The sequence below is a fragment of the Oncorhynchus keta genome, chromosome 23 (assembly GCF_023373465.1).
Source record: "Oncorhynchus keta strain PuntledgeMale-10-30-2019 chromosome 23, Oket_V2, whole genome shotgun sequence".
Taxonomy (NCBI): domain Eukaryota; kingdom Metazoa; phylum Chordata; class Actinopteri; order Salmoniformes; family Salmonidae; genus Oncorhynchus; species Oncorhynchus keta.
Window position 1 is genome coordinate 29572383 of NC_068443.1, and position 23984 is coordinate 29596366.

General features: G+C 33.2%; 1 gene segment (V, D, J or C); it reads left to right on the top strand.

Moving 5' to 3' along the window:
* Positions 1–23370, top strand: part of LOC118402128 (T-cell receptor alpha chain C region-like) — a 42307-nt gene extending 18937 nt beyond the window's left edge. The window contains 4 exon segments of the C gene segment in view: positions 22023–22205; positions 22359–22403; positions 22531–22638; positions 22847–23370. Of these exon segments, the coding sequence occupies positions 22023–22205; positions 22359–22403; positions 22531–22637 (335 nt within the window).
* Positions 23371–23984: the final 614 nt, after the last annotated feature.

Here is a 23984-nt window from a genome sequence, read left to right on the forward strand (position 1 = left end):
GTTCATTTTCAATATTGGGTTAAAGAACTTTAGGACAACTCAGACCATGAGGTAGTTTGAATTGAAATGAAATGTTTTAAACAGACATTTATGTTTAAAAAGTGATTTGAAAAAGTGCAAAATGAGTCTTTATAAATCAACTGTATTTATGTTGAATGATCCACACTGTTTTAATTGAATATATTCAAGGTATTATTTCAGTGAAGAAATCAAGTCTCTAGCAGATGAGGACACTGTTTTTGCTAAGCGATTTATGTAATCCACATTCAACATTACTACGATGGAAAGAAAGTTACTTGTAGTTACAGCTTTGTATATAAAATGACATGTTGTTGAAGCTGACTAAGATCTGGGATGTTGCTGTGTCAGGAAAGGTCCTTCATAGTTTTTGTTCAAGTAAAAAAGGAGGCAAATATGAGGCAATAAGGATGGATATACCATTTATTATAGATCCATGTCTTAAAAGAGCAATTTTCAAAAGTAACCCAAATGTGTACAATATCTACCAAATATACATGACAAAGACCAGAAGAGTAATAAACAAGAAAAAGATAAGATATATTCAATAAAAATTTAAAAAAATAAGAGTTATATATAGGAAAGACACCAAGAGACAACAAAAACACTATTTACACATTCATATTCTTATATACAGTACAGTTAAAATAGATCTTTAGAAAGATGAGAGGCACTGTAATACCTGTTTTCTGTGCCAATTAACTCTGAGATATTTGTTTTTATTCCAACAAGGATGAATCAAAATCGGAGTTGTGGCTGAATACATTTCATGATAATCAATTCAGGGAAAACAGTTTAGTTTACGTAATGTGAATTCATACTGTGTGACTGTTGGAGGTGGTTCCAAGATTACCTTTGGGACAGGCACAAGATTAATACTCAAATCCAGTAAGTTAATTATTTTCTGTGCATTGTGCCAATATTCACTGTTTAAATGTACTAGATTGAACAGATTTAATTTAGGATAAATAAATGGATATTGAATGATCGAGGTTAATTATTTCTTTAATGAGTCCATAGTGTTCTGCACTAATGTAAAACAAGTGAATTTAAGCAAACTGATAGAATTCGTCAACCAAATAACAAACAAATAACAAAAGCATTGTAGTTCCAGCTTTGTTTAGTTGTATATTGTTGCAGCTCACTAAGATCTGTCTTGTTATTGTGTAAGAAAAGGTCCTTCATAGATATTGTTCAAGGCAGATGCATTGTGTGACTCAAACAAGTAGCAAAGTCATCTTTGGAACAGGGACCAAACTAATTATTGAAACCAGTAAGTATTACATCAATAATTTATATTTAATTTGTTTGTCCCTTCGGTCCAACACACCAAGTCATTTTTTCATCTTATTGATATGGTAACATAAAGGCTCACAACAAGATGTACTTACTGGGAAATAATGTGATTCCAAATCAAATGTTGAGTTAAAGGATCCATAAATCAAAGTATTTTATAGTTAATGTACTGTGGGTTCATGTTGTGTGACTACTGGTGGCAATGTTAAACTTATCTTTGGGAGAGGCACACAATTAATAGTTGACTCAAGTAAGTTCATTTTTTTTATTTATCTTGCTCTAATATTGTTGAAATCAATTACTGTGTACAAGTTTCAGTGTGTTTTTCCGTTCAAGTTTAGCATTATTAGAGGATGAACTAGTCTATTGCCGGAAGGTTAATGTAATGTGAGTTCTAGTCGTGTGATTGCTGCTGGCCTAAAAATGATCTCTGGATCAGGCACAACATTGATAGTCAACTCAAGTAAGTTAATTTAATAAAACATATACGACATGTTGGGGAAATGTAACAAAGTTTGTAATGTCAACTCAAGTTCATGCACAAACTGCACGTACAAATGCACAATCTACACATACACATACATTGTCAATCCTTTTTAGGATAGCTACCAAATTGATAGTATTTGCAAACATTACTGCATCAGTTATCCATAACACCACAGACTATGTAGTAGCTAGTCATCTACATGAGAAAAACTGCATAGGTTTAATATAGAAACAGAAGCTACGCTGCTGACTTACATTTCTAATAATAATAATAATAATATATGCCATTTAGCAGACGCTTTTATCCAAAGCGACTTACAGTCATGTGTGCATACATTCTACGTATGGGTGGTCCCGGGGATTGAACCCACTACCCTGGCGTTACAAGCGCCATGCTCTACCAACTGAGCCACAGAAGGACCATTTCTAAGTTATGGTAACTCAGATAATCAATTTGAGTTGATAAAAACGAAGCAATTGATACTTTCAAGTTTAAATATATGAAACGTGACGGTGATAGTTCTTGCTCAGCCTGTTTTTAGTGTGTGTATGCTGGAGGAGGAAAGTTCATCTTTGGCAGTGGAACATCACTGTTTGTAAAAACAAGTAAGAATCCATGTTGAGATGTCTTTATTTAGGCTTTGATTGAAAATACCTACAGTAGGGTTGCAGAAGACAACTAAAGCAGCAATTTATTCTTAGCATTAAATACGCAAATACAAAGAGTGGACGTTAAAAATGATGTCTGAGAAAAATACTAGTTGATAGTAGTTTTTCTATTCCGACCAGTTCAGTGTCCTTTGAAATATATTCTTAATTCACCAATCCTGACAATCCATATTAGTAATCATGTATTTGCTTACTGGTAAATATCAAACATTGTGTGACTTTGGAGTCAACAGAGTTGTGTTTGGGCATGGGACAATGTTGACGGCCAATTCATGCAAGTGCATAAATAAGTTAGTGGTGTGGATCATCATAAATGTGTTGCGTTTTAAGAATGGCTTTCAGTATTCACACAAAAAATACACTATGAAGTAGCAATAACACAATTAAGAGTAGTTGCTACTTGGTAACTCCGGTCTCTCTGTGATCATTTTGGTTGAGCCTGTTTTTAGTGTGTGAATGATGGAGTGAGAAAGCTCATCTTTGGGAGTGGAACATCACTATCTGTAGAGACAAGTAAGACAAAAAAATATGAAATCAGTCAACAGTTTAATTGTTGTTGTTGTTGTCCTATTTGCCTTCTCTTTGCCGTGATAAATAATTATGTCGGACCTTTTCTGACACAGCAACAGCCCAGATCTTAGTCAGCTTCAGCAACAGCCCAGATCTTAGTCAGCTTCAGCAACAGCCCAGATCTTAGTCAGCTTCAGCAACAGCCCAGATCTTAGTCAGCTTCAGCAACAGCCCAGATCTTAGTCAGCTTCAGCAACAGCCCAGATCTTAGTCAGCTTCAGCAACAGCCCAGATCTTAGTCAGCTTCAGCAACAGCCCAGATCTTAGTCAGCTTCAGCAACAGCCCAGATCTTAGTCAGCTTCAGCAACAGCCCAGATCTTAGTCAGCTTCAGCAACAGCCCAGATCTTAGTCAGCTTCAGCAACATGTCATTTTCTATACAAAGCAAGAACTATAAGTAACTTTCATCTCATCTAAGTCATGTTGAACTTTCAATCAATAGGCTATGTTGATGCGATACCAATGAGTAGGCTACTTTACACATTGGACATAGGCTGAAGAGTGATTATATATGCAATTGGTTTGATTCAGAGATTTCATTTTGATATACTTAATGTTATTACAGTATACAGGCTGCAAACAATACATTTTTAGTTAAGCCCCAATCATTGTGTGACTGACTCAGGACTGGGGAAGGTCATTTTTGGAGCAGGAATTGAATTGATCATTGAAGCCAGTGAGTAATTCCTGACCTTGCTAGATTCTGTCAATCACAGATGACATAATATTTTAGGCTGATGATTTATGGCAATGATAATTGAACTCAATGTGTTGGAAGGGAAAATATCAATAACCCCAAAACAGTATCCCACTTCACAAACATTTTTAAGTTAAATATTTATGAGTGGTCCTAAGTGAACAGTGTTTCTGTTATGCCATATGTTACTGTGTGAATGATGGGACACAAAGACTGATCTTTGGAAGGGGAACCACTCTGTCAATACAATCTAGTAAGGAACTTAATTTAACTCACTATTTCAATTTTCACAAATCTTTACTTAGAAGAAGCAAATTGTTGAATCTGATACTTACATTTTTTAAAATCTTTATTTAACTAGGCAAGTCAGTTTAGAACATTCTTATTTTCAATGGCAGCCTAGGGAACAGTGGGTTAACTGCCTTGGTCAGGAGCAGAACGATATATTTTTACCTTGTCAGCTCAGGGATTCGATCTTGCAACGTTTTGGTTACTAGCCCAACACTCTAACCACTAGGCTACCTGCCACCCCAGGGTTCCCCAGGTAGCCTAATAGGAATCAAATAGAACCATAGATTCTAGATTCTGTGAAAAACTCCCCATTTTAATCTGAATTGATAGTTACTAAATTGGTGAAAATTGTTATTGGTCAGGCTTGTTGTATAGTGTGGAACCCAGAAATTCCTATTTTAATCTGGAACTAAACTATTCATTGAGACAAGTGAATGCTTCTAGCTGATTATACACGGGAGATACTGTATATACTTTCTATTGTAAAAATAACACAAATTATACCCCACTACTATAATATGTGTTTATACTGTATATTTACAGTGCAGACACCCAAATAATCAATGTAATCCAAGCAAACGGCCATTATTTTGTGTTATAAACTGTATATCAGTTATATTATCTCCTTTGTAATACACACGTTGTTAAAATTGCAGAATAACTTCTAACAGTCATTTCTAAGAGGTGCAACACTGTGACTTGTGGAGACAAACACACACATATATATTTTGACTTGGCACAAAGATGATATGTACAAAAAAGGAATGCAAAAACTATCTTTCACTTCTTCCAACAAGAGAAAGTCAATACTTTAAAATGCTTGTTGTTTGATACACTATCCGTCAACAGTATTTCGATATGGTTGATGTAAATGTCCTCGTGGGCTCAATTCCTTGCTTTCTAAAGCAATTCAGTGTTTTCATTAAAAGTTTCAAGAAATGTTCAAACTAAATAGGCCTCTGATCTGATATATTTACCCCCTGTCTAAACACTTCTAACAATACATTTAGTAACCATTTATATGGAAATGATGCTGCAGATGCATTTATGGATGCTCTTTGAACCATCACACAATTACAACCTGGAGTAGGTTCTTGTTGAGTACTAATTCAATGTGTGAATGCTAACAACTGGAAAGTCATATTTGGAGTAGGAACTTGATCATCGAAAACAGTGAGTCTTTTTAAAAATGAACATTCATTTGACAGCAGCAACAAACCTTTTGTTTGTTTATTACTTATTAAAAACATAAGTATTACAACTTTTCAATGCGTGAATGATAGATGGGTCAAAATCTACTTTGGGATGGGCTGATTGTAATATGCAGTTGTATTACTTTTATCATAATTTGGTAAAGCAATGAGCATGTCAACTTGACAAAACAGATGTTGAAAATGCATCTTAATGATCAAATGTTCAATCATGTCATGTTAACAGATTAGGTTTTTGTAATGAGGCCATTGTCTGTGTGAATGCTGGATATAAGATCATATTTGGAGTTGGAACCCAACTAATTGTACAAGCAAGTAAGTTGAAAAAAAAAATGAATTGATGCTAGTACCTTCACTAATTTCATTTGTCGAAAAGGGTTTTCACATGAGCATTTTTAACTTTTAATTGATCTGTGAAAAGAAAATAAGATAAAGATCAAAACGTGTTAAAATGACCAAATGAAACTATTATCAAGTACAATGACAATATATGATGTACAATTATGTACAATTAATATCTATTATGTACGATTAATAACTTTGAAACTTTAATTGTAGGCGAGAACAAAGCCTTTAAGCCTTTGAGTGTAAACTGAAATATTCAACCCTTGACCGATTAATGAATCAATTAGTGAAGAACCTCATCCAAATATATGCATTTTTGAGAATGGCAGAGCACAGAAGTGCTTTAATGGGAAAAGCTGTTCCATTCACATTGTACAAGAGGGTTTATGTACTGGAGAAAAGTATTGTGTGAATTCTGTAAATGACAAAATAACCTTTGGGAGCGGCACAAAATTGATAATTGATTCAAGTAAGTTAGTTTATTTTACTAGTAATACTTTTATAGTACTTGGTATTTCAAAATATCAACATTATTTTTAATTGTCAATCTTCTAAACAAATATTGGATGCAGACTAAAGATTGATTCAATATCTAATTGGTTTAATATAGTCAAGGAACAAAGCTGATCATTAACTCAAGTAAGTAAAAACACATTTTAAATGGTAAGATCAATCATAGTTGAGTCATTTAAGAATACAATAAGAAGAATACATCAACAAATGATACAACAGTGTATTCACTGTATGTGAATATTGATTAGAAGCTCTGCTGTTGGGGGTCTGCTGTTTTTGTTAAGCCTTTAGTTAGTGTGTGAATACTGGAACACGAACGCTGATCTTTGGAAGTGGAACAACAGTTTTTGTGCAATCAAGTAAGATTTAAAAGAAGATATTAATACTGTTGCTCATACTTATACCAATCCTTCAATTTAAAATAGTCTCAGTCTGACTTACAGTACATATATGTACATATATGTACATATTACAGTACATATATGTGTTGTAAACTGGTATTATTAAGCCCAAGGAGTTCTAAATGCTATGTCTTACAGCTTCCTAAATGTTCTCCAAAGAGGACCTCTGGATGTGGCATTGATTATTTTTCTGTGAACATGAATCCAAATCAAATGTTATTGGTCGCATACACATACTTAGCAGATGTTATTGTGGGTGTAATGAAATGCTTGTCCTAGCTCCAACAGTGACTTAATATCTAACAATACACTCACAAAAATTAAATAATGGAATTAATAAATATGTAAATAGCGTGTCATCAGTATGATTAAATGCTGGTAGAATATGGTTTAATCGATATCTTACATCATTGCAAGTAGATTACAGATCTGCAATTCAGATAAAGACAAAATAATCATACTTTGGTCTATTTTCAAGGTATTATTTCAGTGACTCGTCCACTTATTAGAAGACATTCTAGGTTTATGCTGTGTGGGTTCTTGATGTGTGACTCTTGGAGCCAACAAAATCATCTTTGGGACAGGCACAAAAGTAATAGTTAACTCAAGTAAGTTCATTTACAATATTATGTTAAAGATCGGTTGGACAAATTAAATCATTAGGTAATTAATTGAAATGCAAAAGGATTCAGATTTGAAAAGTGATCCAAAAGTGTAAAATCAGTCTTTAAAAATTATACCAAAATCAAACTTTCTGTTGAGTGATCCACATAGTTGTAACTGACTATATACAAGGTATTGTTTCAGCGAAGAAATCAATTCCCTAGCAGATGAGGACATTATTTTGCTAAGAGGTTTATGTAATGTGGGTTCTTGTTGTGTGAATACGAATGGATTCAAAATCATCTTTGGGACAGGCACAAAATTAATAGTGAACTCAAGTAAGTTCATTTTCAATTCAAATCCATTTAGGAGGGTAGTCTGAACTGAGGTGAAGTACTCTAAAATAGCCTACTCTATGGTATCGCATCAACATAAACCTTCAATCAATAGGCTAACATGACTTAGATGAGATGACAGTTACTTGTAGTTCTAGCTTTTTGCTTAAAATGACATGTGGTTGAAGCTGACAGAAAAGATCTGTGTCAGAAAAGGGAGTTATAGTCATAGTTATTGTTCAAGGCGAAAAGGAGGCAAATAGGACAAATATGAGGCAATACGGATGAATATACAATTGATGTCAAATCCATATCTTAAAGAGCCATTTAAAAGTGACCCAAATGTGTATAAAATCATGTCAAACTGATCCACACGGTGTTACCATTTACAGTCTTTTTCGCAGTGATTCAACAAAATCCTTTTTGGAACAGGCACTAAATTGACCGCTGATTTGAGTAAGTTCATTAAAAAAAATGATCTAAACTGTCTAAAGAGTTTCAGTGTTTTTTTTCAGTGAAATGCTCTTAGCCTTAGAACATGAACTAGTATTTTGCTAAAAGGTTTATGTCATGTGGGTACATGTTGTGTGACTGCTGATGGATTCAACAAAATCATCTTTGGGACAGGCACAAAATTAATAGTTGACTCAAGTAAGTTCATAACTTAAAATATATATATATATATTTGAAATGTGGCCTGTTTACATAGTATTTACACAGGCAGACACCAATTACAGTGTGGTAACATGTTGTTGCATGGTACTTTAGCTGTTACACCTGTTATTTGTTTGAGCCAATTGATAGAATTGGTAGAAGCCAGAATCAGACGTGGGGCCCATTTCATTTCGAGCAATTGAGGTACTAAAATAAAATTCCATATCAAGAGTTGAAAAATCGAAAATTGAAAACTAATGTCCCTTCTAAAAGATTGGATTGTAACTTAAATACATCTCCTTCCTGAATTGGTCAAATTGACTCTAACTTGTCAACATAGAGCCTGTACAGTTTATGTAATGTGAATTCATACTGTGTGACGACTGGAGGTGGTTACAAGATTGTCTTTGGGACAGGCACAAGATTAATAATTAAATCCAGTAAGTAAAAAAAAAAAGTTATAAATATTGTACTAGATTCAACAGATCACAAGATGTTAAGTTAAGATAAATACATGGCTATTGAATGATCCAGGTAATTCCATTTCTGAATGAGTCCCACAGTGTTGTGCACTAACGTAAACCAAGTCAATGTATACAATCTGATATATTTATATAAGTAGTACTCTATGAGTAATTGCTAAGGGATCTAGCACAGTGTGACAAGTGCGAACAAACTCGTATTCGGTCAAGGAATAAAGCTGACTGTTGACACACGTAAGTGCAAATGCAATTTAAAAGATTGGATTAATCATGGTTGTGCAACATAACATTATGAAAATGTATGAATATTGGAATGAACGGAGCAACAGTATATAAAACAAGATGAACTAGTATTTTGTCACAAGGCTTATGTAATGTGGGTTCTAGTTGTGTGGCTACTGATGGCCTAAAAATCATTTGGATCAGGCACAAAATTAATTGTCGACTCAAGTTAGTTCAATTATTTCAATATTAATGTAGTGTTGGAGAAATGGAACAAAGTTGACTGACGATTCACATACAAATGCACAAATTACACACTGTCACATATTATAGCTGCTAATTTATAATATGTGCCAAAAACAGATAGTAATACCGTGTATCCTATATCCATAACCCCTCTAACTACTCATATGTAGCATCTGGTAATCTGCACTGTAAAAACTGCATTGCTTCAACGTAAAAACAGAAGTTACCTGGCTTGTCTAAATGTTTAAGTTGTCAATTCGGGGAACCAAGTTAAGTTGACAAAACTAGGTCATAAAGTACTAGCGACATTATAATATACAAGTTCATCCAACTTAACATTAAGTCAAGTTCAACTAGCTAAAACATTTACAGTGATAGTTTTTGCTCAGCCTGTTTTTAGTGTGTGTACGTTGGAGGAGAAAAGATCATCTTTGGCAGTGGAACATCGCTGTTTGTAGAGAGAAGTAAGGAACCATGTTGAAATGCAATTTAGTTGATGTGGCTTTGAATTGAAAGACTTACCGTAGGATTGCGTAAGACAACTGAAGCATTAAATAGGCAATTACAAGTTGAGTGTCATTTGAAATATAGACTTAATTCTCACATCGTGACAATCCAAATTCCTAATCATGTATTTGTTTAGATAACAAACACTGTGTGACTGTTGGGGTCAGAGTTGTTTTTGGGCATGGAACAAAGTTGACGGTCAATCCAAGTAAGTGCATAAAACAAGATAGTGATGTGGATGATCATAAACATATCGCATTTTATGAATGACTGTCAGTATTTGCACACAAAAAATAAGCTATCAATGATCGATAACTCCATTAAGAATAGTCGCTCCATGGTGACTGGGTCTCTGTGATTGTTTTTGTTGAACTATGTACATCTATATTTAGTGGAATTTGACATTTTCCTTGAAATAGGAATCTAATAGAACCATGCTTCCCAAATCCATGTCCAACTCAAAAATGTTGATTCTGTGACAAGCCATGTGTTTTTAACTGATTACTAAATTGGGGAAGATGGTTATTGGTCAGGCTTGTTGTATTGTGTGACTGCGTCTGGAATCCAGAAAATCCTATTTGGATCTGGAACTAAACTGATCATTGAGACAAGTGAGTGCTTCTAGCTGATTATACACACAATATATTTGATATGCTTTGTCTTGTCAAAAATATCACCAATTATAGTATCCCACTACTAGCATGTATGTTTTGCATGTTTAAAGTCTAGACACCCAAAGATGAATCAATGTACTCTTAATTGGACAATATTCCAAACAAACTACTATAATTAGTAAGTCACTAATCCTTTGTGATACAGTTTGTTTAAATGACATAATAACTTGAACCAGTAATTGCTAAGAGATGCAACATTGTGACTTATGAAGCCAACTCGTTTATATTTGGACTTGGCACAAATATGACTGTTTATTTCAGTAAGTATTCCAAACAGAATCAACTGAACATCAAAAAGATATACAAAAATGGAATGTAAAAATGCACAAAGGTGTCAGTGTTTTTTTTTTGATTGGCCATACTTACTGTGTGAATGAGGGAACGTGGAAGCTGATCTTTGGAGGTGGAACACATCTAAATGTAGAATCTAGTAAGACTATCTTTCACCTCTTTCGCAAAGAGGCTGATGATTCTTAAAAGCCATGTTAGTTACGTAAACATTTAGGATAATAGTATTTGCACATGGTTGATGTAAATGTCTTCATAGACACTCTAGAAAGCGTGCAATCTCAAAATCTTCTAAAGGAGATATATGAACAGGGAAAAGTAAGAATCAAAACAATCAACACTCAATTCGTTGCTCTTTAAAGCGATACAAAGAATGATATCTGTTAAGAAATACAACTTTTCATTAAATATGTTAAAAAAAATAATAGTCAAACAAAATAGAATAGTGATCTGAACTATCACACAATTATAATCTGGAATAGATTGTGGAGTAGGTTATTGTTGAGTACTAATACAATGTGTGAATGGTAACAACCGTAAAGTCATATTTGGAGCAGGAACAACATTGATAATTGAAACAAGTGAGTATTTTTTCTAATCATATGAATTTGTCAGCAGCAACAAACCTTTTGTTGGTTCCTTTGTTGTGATGCAGCTGGCATGTAAACTTTCAAATTATGTGAACAATGGATGGAATAAAATCTACTTTGGTGCGGGCATAAAAGTTATTATTCAGCCAGGTTGTAACTGACAAACAAAATAGGATAGTGATCTGATATTTTTACCCACTGTCCAAGCAAATTTAGTATAATACTTTTAGTAGCCATTTATCTGGAAATTATTCTATAGATGCATTTATTGATGTTCGATAAACTAGCATACAATTATAACCTGGAGTAAACTGTGGAGTAAGTTATTGTTGAATACTAATTCAATGTGTGAATGTTAATAACTGGAAAGTAATATTTGGAGCAGGAACTAAATCGATAATTGAATCAAGTGAGTATTTTTCAAATAAGTATAACTTGAGAGCAGCAACAAACCATTTGTTGGTTTATTTGTTATGATGCATTTAGTTTTCACATTTTCAAATTATGTGAATGATATATGGAACAAAGTCTACTTTGGGCTGGGAACTTGTTCAGCCAGGTTAAAATTGTATGACATTTATCAGAAATAAATGAAGCAGTGAGAGTATTGACAATCTTGATAAAATATATATGGAAAATAAATCTTACTGTATATGGAAAATAAATCTTACTGATCACCTTAAATCTTAATGATCAAATGGTTAGTCAAATCATGTCAACAGGTAAGGTTTTTGTCATGAGGCCATTGCCTGTGTGAATACTGGAAATAAGATCATATTTGGAGTCGGAACCCAACTAATTATACAAGCAAGTAAGTTGATGAAAAGTATGCAAAATGACTTGTTTCAAACATTTTATAAGGTTCAATAAATTGTGATTTAGGATTTTCACATGAACTGTTTCTCTTAATTAATGCATTAGGTCAAAGTTGAACCTATAACCTTAAACGGATAGGGAAAATAGAGATCTCCAAATCATAAGAAAAAAACATGTTAAAATGACAGAGTAAAACATATAATGGAATTAGCCTTTTTGTCGTAGAGTATGAACACAAATATTCAATACTACTTTTAAGTGTAAAACATAGCTTACTAAGTTAGTGAACCACCTCATACAGCATTTCTACATGTTTGAAAATGTGTTTTTATGGGAAACATTATCCCATTGGTGTTGTTAAGGAAGGTTTATGCAATGGGGAAAAGTGTTGTGTGAATTCTGGATATGGCAAAATAACATTTGGGAGCGGCACAAAATTAATAATAGATTCAAGTAAGTTAATTGACTAGAAATACTATTATTTTATATTTCAAGATGCGATATTTCAATAAAGGCAGTTCCTTATTGGGGGATAACTGTGTTACTCTTACTATGCAATTATAAAGTAATCACTAAATTACTATTTAACAACATGTTAATGATATGATATGCTGTTACTAGTGCACTTACATTGTTACTACAGAAGTGTTACCAAATCCAGTTGAAAAAAACTATTAGAAGATTAATCATAACTATTGATCGAATGAGGTTTCTTGTTCACATCTCTAAACTACTAGATCTTTAAATCATCAATTTTCTGTTTGGAATTTCCGTTAAACAGCTATCATTGTTGGGTTGTTTTTGCAACCAGAGATATCATTGTGTGAATAACAACTTAAACAAAATAACATTCGGATCTGGAACAAAAGTTGTCGTCTTGTCGAGTAAGTGCAATATCAACATAGCAATAAGTAATACTAGTTACTGTATATTTGTACTGTCTAAACCCATTCATATTTAATATTATATCACTAGATATCAGTAGACTTTGTAAGCAACAAATGTATATATCAATGAATAATTTAACTATTCACGTAGACCTCCAACCATTAACCAATACGCATCAGACCCAAATCATTATTATCATGTTCCTGATAGTAATACCTTGAAGTCACAGAGAAAGTATACATGAAAAGTATACATGAACTCTGAGTTATTTTGACAAATACTAATGCCAAATCTCTCTGAACTTTACAAATACTATAATACAATTATTATATTAATATTAGTGTAATTTGCACATTTTCTTCTGTAGGGCATATCTTATAAGTAGATCTTTAAAATATTAAGTTGCAGTTAAGTATTTAAGTTTTTGCAAACTGACATATCATTGTGTGAATACCAACAATATCAAAATCATATTTGGATTTGGTACAAAACTTGTTGTGCTGTCAAGTAAGTTTATATTAAAATAAGTATAACATTTTAAGTAATAAACCTTAATATGTTTAGTTTTATATGACATTTCATCAGACTACAGTGTCGTTGTCAATAGATTTAAACATTTAAATGAATATTGCTGTTTTGCAATCGCACCACTTCAAAATATGATACTTTTTTAGATACAAAACTATTTTTACATGTTAAATCTTTGAAAATCTCTTTATTACATTTTACTACAGTTTTCTTTGATGAAGCTAGACAAAGAAACAATTATTGCTCACAGTTAATGCACTGTGTGACTGGAACAGGAATCAATAAACATATTTTGGAACTGGAGTAAAGATCCCTATTGAGGCTAGTACTACATTTCAAACATCCTATGTAAAACCTTACTCTTAGGTGATAATGTTGGGGAAATGGAACAAAGTTGAATGTCAACTCAAGGAAGAAAATATTTGGCAGTGGAACATCGCTGTTTGTAGAAACAAATAAGAAATCATGTCGAAATGTATTTCATTAGTTGATGTGGCTTTGGTTTGAAAGACCATACAGTAGGGTTGCAGAAGACAACTAAAGCAACATTGCATACCTGGCATAAAATAGGCAATAGCAAAGGGTGGATGTTAAAATTATATCTGAGAAACCAGTTTATACTAGTTTTTATATGCTGACAAGTTTAGTGTCATTTAAAATATATACTAAATTCACCAATCCTGACAGTCTAAAATCCTAATCATGTATTTGCTTACATATCAAACACTGTGTGACTGTCGGAGTCAACAGAGTTGTGTTTGGGCAGGGAACAAAGTTGACGGTCAATTCAAGTAAGTGCATAAACAAGATAGTGATGTAGATCATCATAAATGTATTGCATTTTAAGAATGGTTGTCAGTATCAATTACATCATTAAAAGCGATCACTCCATGGTAACTCTGGTCTCTCTGTGATCGTTTTTGCCGAGACAGTTTTTAGTGTGTGAATGTTGGAGTGGGAAAGCTCATCTTCGGGAGTGGAACATCACTATCTGTAGAGACAAGTAAGAAACAATGTGGGGTTCAGATTTGTTGATTTAATAGGTTGGTCTCAAGTTTTGAAAAATAATTATACTGCAGCTCAATCAATCAACAATATTTTAATTGTCAACCTTCGAAACAAATATTGGACGTAGACTGAAGTGATTCAATATCTAATTGGTTTAACCCAGAGACTTTATTTTTATATACCTAACTTTACTGAAACAATTGAAGCTTTATTACAGTATGCATGCTGCAAAAAAAAATCATTTTTGGTTAAGGCCCAAGCAATGTGGGACTGACTCTGGACTGAGGAAGGTCATTTTTGGAAAAGGAATTCAATTGATCATTGAAACCAGTGAGTAATTCCTGACCTTTTGTTGATTCTGTTAATCACATATGACATAATACTTCAGGGGGATGATTTATGGCAATGTTAAGTGGACTCATTGTGTTGGAAGGGAAAATATCCAAATTAGTTTGATTAAAAGCAGTATCCCACATGACAAACGTTTTTTAAAGTTAGACATTGATGAGTGGTCCCAACCCCTACATTGAATCAGTGTTTCTGTTATGTCATATGTTACTGTGTGAATGATGGGACACGAAGACTGATCTTTGGAAGGGGAACCACTCTGTCAGTACAATCTAGTAAGGAACGAAATTTCACTCAACATTTAACATTGGAATCAAATACAACCGTTGTTTCCAAATCGATGTCCAAGTCAAAGATTTTGATTCTGTGGAAAGTCCTGCATTTGAAACTGATTACACTAAATTGGGGGAGATGGTTATATTTACCTTGTCTTGTCAAACATAACATAAATGATTCTATCCCACTAGTATAACACATGTTGATTAGCATTTTCCTCCACTCAAAAATGAATATAATATTTGAAAATAATCCAACCAAACTGCTATTATTTTGTACTATAATTTGTAAATCACTAATGTGAACTCATTTGGAGTACATTTTGTTTAAATGAGAAAATACACTAACTTGCGGCAGTAATTGCTAAGAGATGCAACACAGTGTGACTTACGGAGCCAACAAACTTATATTTGGACTTGGCACAAAGATGACAGTTTATTCCAGTAAGTATTACAAATAAATTCCAAGTACATTCAAAAATGCTTGTTTGTTACAAAAACATTCAACATTATTTAGATATGGTTACCGTAAATGTCCTCATAGACAGGCCGTCTTTAAAATCAAAACAATGGAAACTTAAATTCTTGTTTTCTAATGTAATACGGTGGATGATGTCTGCTAAGAAATTATTTCTTGAATTAATATTTCTAAACAAATTGACAAACAAAATATGATAGTGATCAAATATATTTACTCTATTGTCCAAACATATTTAAAAAATACATTTAGTACCCATTTACATGGACAATCTTCTGTAGATGCATTTATGGATGTTCTATAAACTATCACACAATTTAAACCTGGAATAGGTTGTGGGGTACGTTATTGCTGAGTACTAATACAATGTGTGAATGCTAACAACCGGAAAGTCATATTTGGAGTAGGAACTAAATTGATCATTGAAATAAGTGAGTATTTTATGTATATATATATTGATTTGACAGCAGCAACAAACCTTTATAAGGTTTACTTGTTAAGATGCATTGGGTCTTCACATTTTCAAATTATGGATGAATGATACTTTCGGCAGGACACACCATTTATTTTTCAGCCAGGTTAAAATGTAATTACCTTTTTCAGAAATAAGTTAAGCAGTGAGAGTTTTGACAATCTTGCCAAACTTGATATGGAAAATAAATCTTATTGTAGGCCTATAATCAAATGGTCAGTCAAATCATGTTAACAGGTAGGGTTCTTGTAATGAGGCCATTGTCTGTGTGAATACTGGATATAAGATAACATTTGGAGTTGGAACCCAACTAATTGTACAATCAAGTAAGTTGATTAAAAATTCTAAAAAAAATACTTTGTTCAAACATTTTATTAGGTTCTATAGATTGTGGGTTAGGATTTTCACGTTAGCGGTTTGACTCTTAATTGATACATTAGGTTTAAAATGATAGTAAATATAGAGATTTCCACATTTTAATAAAATACATGTTGAAATTATGAAGTAAAACATATAATGGAAGATTTTGACAAAATAACAACTGTTAGTTACACTTGACAGGTTTAAAACTTCAATTGTATGTTAGGACCACGCCTTTACATATTTTAGTATTAACACAAATCTTCAATACTACTTCAAAGTGCAAAATATTGCTTAACTATTTTGAGAACTACCTCGTTACAACTACCTCGTACATTTGTGAACCATCTCGAACATTTTGAGAATGTGAGAACTCGTGTTTTCATGGGGAAAGTTATCCCATTGGATATATGGCATAATAACCTTTGTCAGTGTCACAAAATTGATAACAGAACAAAACTTGCTCTCTGGAACAAAACTTGTTTGTCTTTTCGAGTAAGCTCTATATCTACATAGTAGTAACTAATACTAGATGCGTTTGTACTGTATTGTGTGACCAGATTCATATTTGATACTATATCACTAGATACCAGTATCACACATCATTGTTACCAACACATTTCTATAACTGAATCTATTGCCATTCAACTATTCATGTTGGCCACCCACCATTCACCAATACATATCAGACCCAAATCAATGTTATCATGTTGCTGATAATGAAATGTGAAATCTCTTTTAAAATGGCTAATTCTAATTAGGACGTAATGATATATTAATGTACTTTTATTTGTAGTATGTTCTTCTCCAGAGCATATCTAGTAAGTAGATCTTCAAAACATTCGATTTCTAATCAATTCTTTACCGGGCTTTTTGGGGTCAGGTTTTTATACCCTGACCTATCATTGTGTGAATAACAACAACTTCAAAATCATATTTGGATCTGGAACAAAAGTTGTTGTCCTGCCACGTAAGTGTTTATTAAAATAAGAATGACATTTGAAATAATATAACTTTACATGTTTTGTTATGACAGTGTCATTGTCAAAAGATTTAAGCTTGCAAATAGATATTCTCCATCTCAATCGCACCACTTAAAAATATGATTATTTTTACAACTATTTTATATGTAAAATCTGTGAAAGTCTATATTCTATTTCTACTACAGTTTTAATTTGATGTAGTTGGCTAAAGAAATGATTATTGCTCACAGTTAATGCACTGTGTTAGTGGAACAGGAATTAATCAACTTTATTTTTGGAGCAGGAATAAAGATCACTATTTTTTAAATATATTTGTATTTTATTTAACCTTTATTTAACCAGGTAGGCAAGTTGAGAACAACTTCTCATTTACAATTGCGACCTGGCCAAGATAAAGCAAAGCAGTTCGACACATACAACAACACAGAGTTACACATGGAGTAAAACAAACATACAGTCAATAAAACAGTAGAAAAATAAGTCTATATACAATGTGAGCAAGTGAGGTAAAGGCAAAAAAAGGCCATGGTGGCGAAGTAAATACAATATAGCAAGTAAAACACTGGGATGGTTGATTTGCAGTGGAAGAATGTGCAAAGTAGAGATAGAAATAATGGGGTGCAAAGGAGAAAAATAAATAAATACATTAGGGAAAAAGGTAGTTGTTTGGGCTAAATTATAGATTGGCTATGTACAGGTGCAGTAATCTGTGAGCTGCTCTGACAGCTGATGCTTAAAGCTAGTGATGGAGATAAGTGTTTCCAGTTTCAGAGATTTTTGTAGTTCGTTCCAGTCATTGGCAGCAGAGAACTGGACGGAGAGGCGCCAGTATGTACTATATTTGAAACATCCTATGTAAAGCCTTCATTTTAGGTGATTTTACTGGCCCAGTATTATTACAAATGGCAATCAAAGTACTCCTTGCTTAGAATTCCAAAGTTTTGTATTTCCAATATCAGAGGAACAAGTTGTAGTTCACTGAAGGCCGAATTGTATAATGAGATCATGGTGAATGACTTTAATGTTCATTCAAATCTCCCATTAAACCAATGCATGATTAACACAATATCCTATGTATGTGCTTGTATCTATAAGTTAATGATGCAGTCATATAGGAGCAGATGGTGAATAGTAAAAACTGGAGATCACGTTTTCTGCAAACAAACAAATCACAAAGAAACTTTCACCATTATAGCGCACATTGGAATTGTCAAACGTGACAGCTAGCTTGATAACTGTCACATTATGGAGTGGAACTACAGGTGGTTCAATTAAATGCCACATCAGCATGTTCACAGAGTAAAGCTAAAATTGTTCTTCTAGCTATTTGTCTGGACCTACACATTCTTGCAAACTAGAAATAATGGTTTTTAGTCGTAGAGTAAGAACTAGGTTGACTAGCCAGCTACCACCTTTTTGCCAATATCAGGCTGTCCATGTTGTATTATTATTTTTTTTTAATATCAGATAATGTTTGAAAGCGCTTATATATAGGTAAAGGCCCAGTGCAGTCAAACACTAGATTTTCCTAGGTTTTAGATATCTTTCCACACTATGAGGTTGGAATAATACTGTGAAATTGTGAAAATGATGATAATGCCCTTTTAGTGTAAGTGCAGTTTGAAAAGACCGCCTGAAATTCCAGCCTGTTTTGGTGGGATGTAGTTTTGGCCTGACTGGTGACATCACCAGGCGGTAAATTAGTTAAAAGACCAATAAGAAAGAGAGTTCCAAACCTCTCCACCAATAACACACAGTTTTCAGTTTTCCCCTCCCGACTCAGAACACTCCCAGATAGTCCTAGCTAGATTCTTGCTTGAGAAACTGCACTTTGCCAAGAAACTTTTTATGTTTCTTTTTGACCACTTTAACGTTCTTGATTGTTACCCAGAAGTGATTTGATATCGAGATGAAAACGGCTGCATCTGACCTTTAATTGATGTAACATAATTCTTTATTTGAAATGCTCTGCATTTCATTTATTCATTATAGGTTAAATGAATAGTAAGATAGAAAATAAGATAAAGATCAAAACTGGTTAAAATGACCAAATGAAACTAGCAGATTATAATGACATTATAAGAAGTTAAGCACTATTGCGTACAGTTCATGAGTTCAAAAATGTAGTTGTGGGTGAGAACAAAGCCATTAAGTCTTTGATTGTGAGCAGAAGTATTCAAACCTTGAACGAGTAATGAATCAATTAGTCAACAACTTCATTAGAAATGATGAGAATGGAAGAGCCCAGGAGTTCTTTAATGGGAAAAGCTATTTCATTCACATGTTAGAGGGGGGTTTATGTAATGGGGAAAAGTGTTGTGTGAATTCTGGATATAACAAAGTAACCTTTGGGAGCGGTACAAAATTAATAATTGATTCAAGTAAGTCCATTTACTAGTAATACTTTATTATTATTCGGTATTTCAAGATTTGGTATTTCAAGAAAGGCAGTTCCTTGTTGTGGGGTAAACAAAATATTGTTGGGTTGTTTCTGCAATCCGACATATCATTGTGTGAATAACAACTTCAACAAAATCATTTTTGGTCGTGGAACAAAATGTGTTGTTCTGTCGAGTAAGTGCAGAGTACCTACATAGTATTACGTAATACTATTTACATTTGTACTACGTTGTTTAAACAATTCATATTTGATCATTTAACGGAGACTATACACTATACAACATTGCAAGCGACACATTTCTATAACTCCATTAACAATTCAGCTATTCATGTAGGCCGCTTATCATTAACCAACATGCATCCGACTCAGATTAATTTTTATCATGTTATTGATAGCCAAATTAAGGATGTGTGAAACTAGACATGATGTCTGAGCAGATCTAAACTTATTTTGACCGATACTCAATTAGTAACGTGAGAACCTCAGTCTTGAAATGCTAAATCTCTGAACTTTGCAAATTCTAAGAGGAAACTGTACACACAATTTTAAGTCAAATCTAGTTGTTTGTTTTTGTAATGAGGCCAATGTCTGTGTGACAAGTGCATTCAAAATATCATTTGGAAATGGCATCCAACTAATTGTGCATTCAAGTAAGTTTATAATGTGTCTACGATAGTAGTAGCAGCTGTAGCTGTTGTAGTAGCAGCAATAAATATTATAGAAAATATATCTTAAAAATTATGTATTGGTAACATTTTACATTTAACTTACTACTATATCTGTGAAGTAGGGCTGTAGTACCTAATAATGATTATTGGTAGACATTTACACCTCATCGTTATTATAAGAATTACAATACATATAATTACAAAACACACCATATTAACAAATTGGTTTCACCTTCCATTGTTATGTTTTTGTATGAGAATAAGTTATTGTGTGAATGAGTATCAGAAGATCACATTTGGTTCAGGAACCAAAATGTTCATTATGACAAGTAAGTGTAAAATGCCGGATCTTATCCAATTTGTAAGCTATTAGTTTTGGGTAAAAAGTATTTCTAAGAAAATGAAAAAAAATCATCTGAAAATGGTGTAACAGTAGATAACAGTACAGTACTTTAGATACACATTATAAACATATTGCTCTACTGGCTAAAATGACGAATAAATATTGTCAATTGCAATCTTGCCACAAAAAATAGCCATTACTTGAAATACTAAACTACTTCGTATATACATTGATCAAAAATTGAATGTATATATTCATCTTTATTTAAATTCCGCTACAGATTTAATTTGATGTAGCTAGGTAATGATAAATGGTATTGCTCACAGCTAATGCACTGTGAGTGACTGGGACAGGAATCAATAAACTTGTTTTTGGACCTGCGGTAAAGATCACTATTGAGGCCAGTAAGTACTACATTTGAAAGATCCTATGTAAAATCTTACTCTTACGTGATTTAAATGATTCAGTATTATTACAAACAAAGTATTTCTGCTTAGATCACCAAAGGTTTGTAATGTCTGTCTGAATCCTAATTTGAAATCATGGGGCATGACATGAATTTTCAGTAAATTCTCCCATTAAGTCAATGCATGATTAATTCAATATCCTAACTTTTGTGCGTTTATCTATAAGTTAAGATGCTGCCCCTAGTGGTCATATAGGAACAGATAAAGTGTAAAAACTGGAGATAGCTACCTTGAATGCCACTTCATAAAGAAACCTGACAACTAGGCCAGGAGTTAAAGACATAAATCTGACACTGACCTTGTTAAGGGTGTACAGTATATGTTTGATATAATTGATGTTCGGGGTATATAATTCGCCAACATGATTTGGTTATTTTCCCGTAAGAAATATGTGACAGAAACGAAAACAGGTTTTTGTGGGTAGGTCCATGTCTGGGACAATCTTTGGGTCTTAAAAAAACGAATGAAAAGGATAATGTAGCGTACATTAGAACAGCCAATGTGACAGCTAGCTTGATAACTGTCTCATTATGGAGTGGAACTACAGGTGGTTCAATTAAATGTGGAATCAGCATATTCACAGCATAAGGCTAAAGTAGTTATTCTAAACATTCTTGCAAATGAGAGATAATGGTTTTGAGTTGTATAATCGGAACTTGGTTGACTGGCCAACTACCACCATTTTGCCAATATCAGTGTCCATGTTGTATTTTTTGAAAAATTGTTAGATCAGTTCATTTTTTAAATGCTTAGACATAGTTAACCGATGTAACATCATTCTTTATTCGACATGCTTTGCATTGTCATGATGCCACTATTTTGAATCCAACCAAGGTATTAGAAATGGAGGCCCAAGTTCTTAATAAATGTTTGTTTTTGTGTTTTACAGGAGAGAAACATGACCCATCTTACTACAGTTTGAAGTCAAGTAATACCACAGCTTGCCTGGCTACAGATTTCAGCGCACACAATGCTACTACGCACTTGGAATCCTTCAACAAGACAGAGGCCACCAGAGTGAATGGGGACAGCTACTACAGCCAGGTTGCCCTCGGAGAAAATTGCACTGAAGGTACGTTTCAGATGATGCCAAATCACAGCATATTACCGTATGTATGTGCACTCATTGTGAACATCATTTGTGTAGATTAAGATGACAATTACAAATGTTGCCACTAACCATACTGTATGATATACTTAACGATTTATTTTCTCTATTTGCCAGGAGGTGGTTCAGAGAAATGTGAAGCAAACTGGTATTTTGACACAGGTACATATCAGAGCATTTTACTCTCTTCATTTGTGATATGATCAAACGTCTCCAAAAAAGATCACCCTATTTGGCACTTGTTGCTAATAATATACGATATTGATCACTATTGTATTTCCATTTCTAGATGCAAAGATCAATTTCCTATCCCTGACCATTCTGGGCCTGAGAATTCTGTTCCTGAAGACCATCGTTTTCAACGTGCTGATGACTCTTCGACTGTGGATGAGTTAGAGTGAGTTCACAGTTGCACAGTTTCTCTTTACAACTCAATCTGCAAGGCATACCATAGTTTTGTGATTGAATATTTTTACGGAAAGGTATATTGTGAACAAGACAGTGCCTTGTTTTCCAAGACTGATTATTTAGCATGACACTATCCTCTGAGCATGTGTATGTGTACATCATGCACTAATTTGTTTTATTTATTTATATACTTTCAGAAGATGTCCATCAGTCCCTCAAAGACAACACAAGAAATCCTTCCCAGAAGAACTATTGAATTGAATTGTAATTACATTCTCACTGTAGGAAGTAGATTGCACTCATTGGAATCTCTTGATTGTCTGGAATGTCAAACACATCAAAATCCTCCCAGACAGACATGGGTTCGAATTAAGAATCCAGCATTGATTTGCAGAAAACATGTCTGTTGAAGGATTTGTAAACATGCTCTTCAAGTCATAAATATGATATGATATTATAATTTGCTTACCTGTGTATATATATATTTCTCTCCAACTGTTGTGACTTGTGATAGTACATCAAAATGTTTTTGATTCTGCGCTCTCTTTGCTTGAAATGTCATGAACCTCAATTTGCATTGTTCTTTAGAGTAAATATGTATAGCTAAATGTAACGGAAATATATAAGAAACTGTTCCTTTTTGTATATTGATTTAAAAAACAGTCTTTGTAAAGTGTTTTGTTTTGATGAAAATATTAATTAAATAAATACATTATATGGAGTTATTTGTTTTTGCCTAAAGTTTGTAATGTATATTCAAAGTTGATTACATTTATATTAGTTGATTACATTTATATTACATTTATAACATACTATAATAGTTATATTATTACTATATTAGTATTCACGAAAATCCTCCAAGTCATTTCCTTCATTCCTTCATGATGAGTATACCTCCTAATTCCTACTAATCAGGTAACACATGTCTGAATGTTTTAGAGACCCACCTAATGTGCTAATCTAATGTTCATTAATAAGCTATTATAAATGCTTTATAAATACGCTTTTATTGCTTTTAACATGTTACTCTAGTCTAGATGTTTATAAATGCAAGAATACCCATTTATTAACAGCACATACTTATATTGACAAATGTGTAATAATAAACAAGTTATTTTACAATTATAGGATTATAATAACTTTTAAATACTTTTATGAATCAAATGGTTTTATTGTTGAATTTGTAGACGAAGAACTAAACCCCATGTTGATTTGATACAGTATGTGTCAGGCTTTCCAGGGTCTACCAACAAAGGCGGTATGAATGGAAAGTTAAACACATGGCTGGCAGCTGCCTCTGCTAAGCCTGTGAGCTCCATAAATATATCCACAACC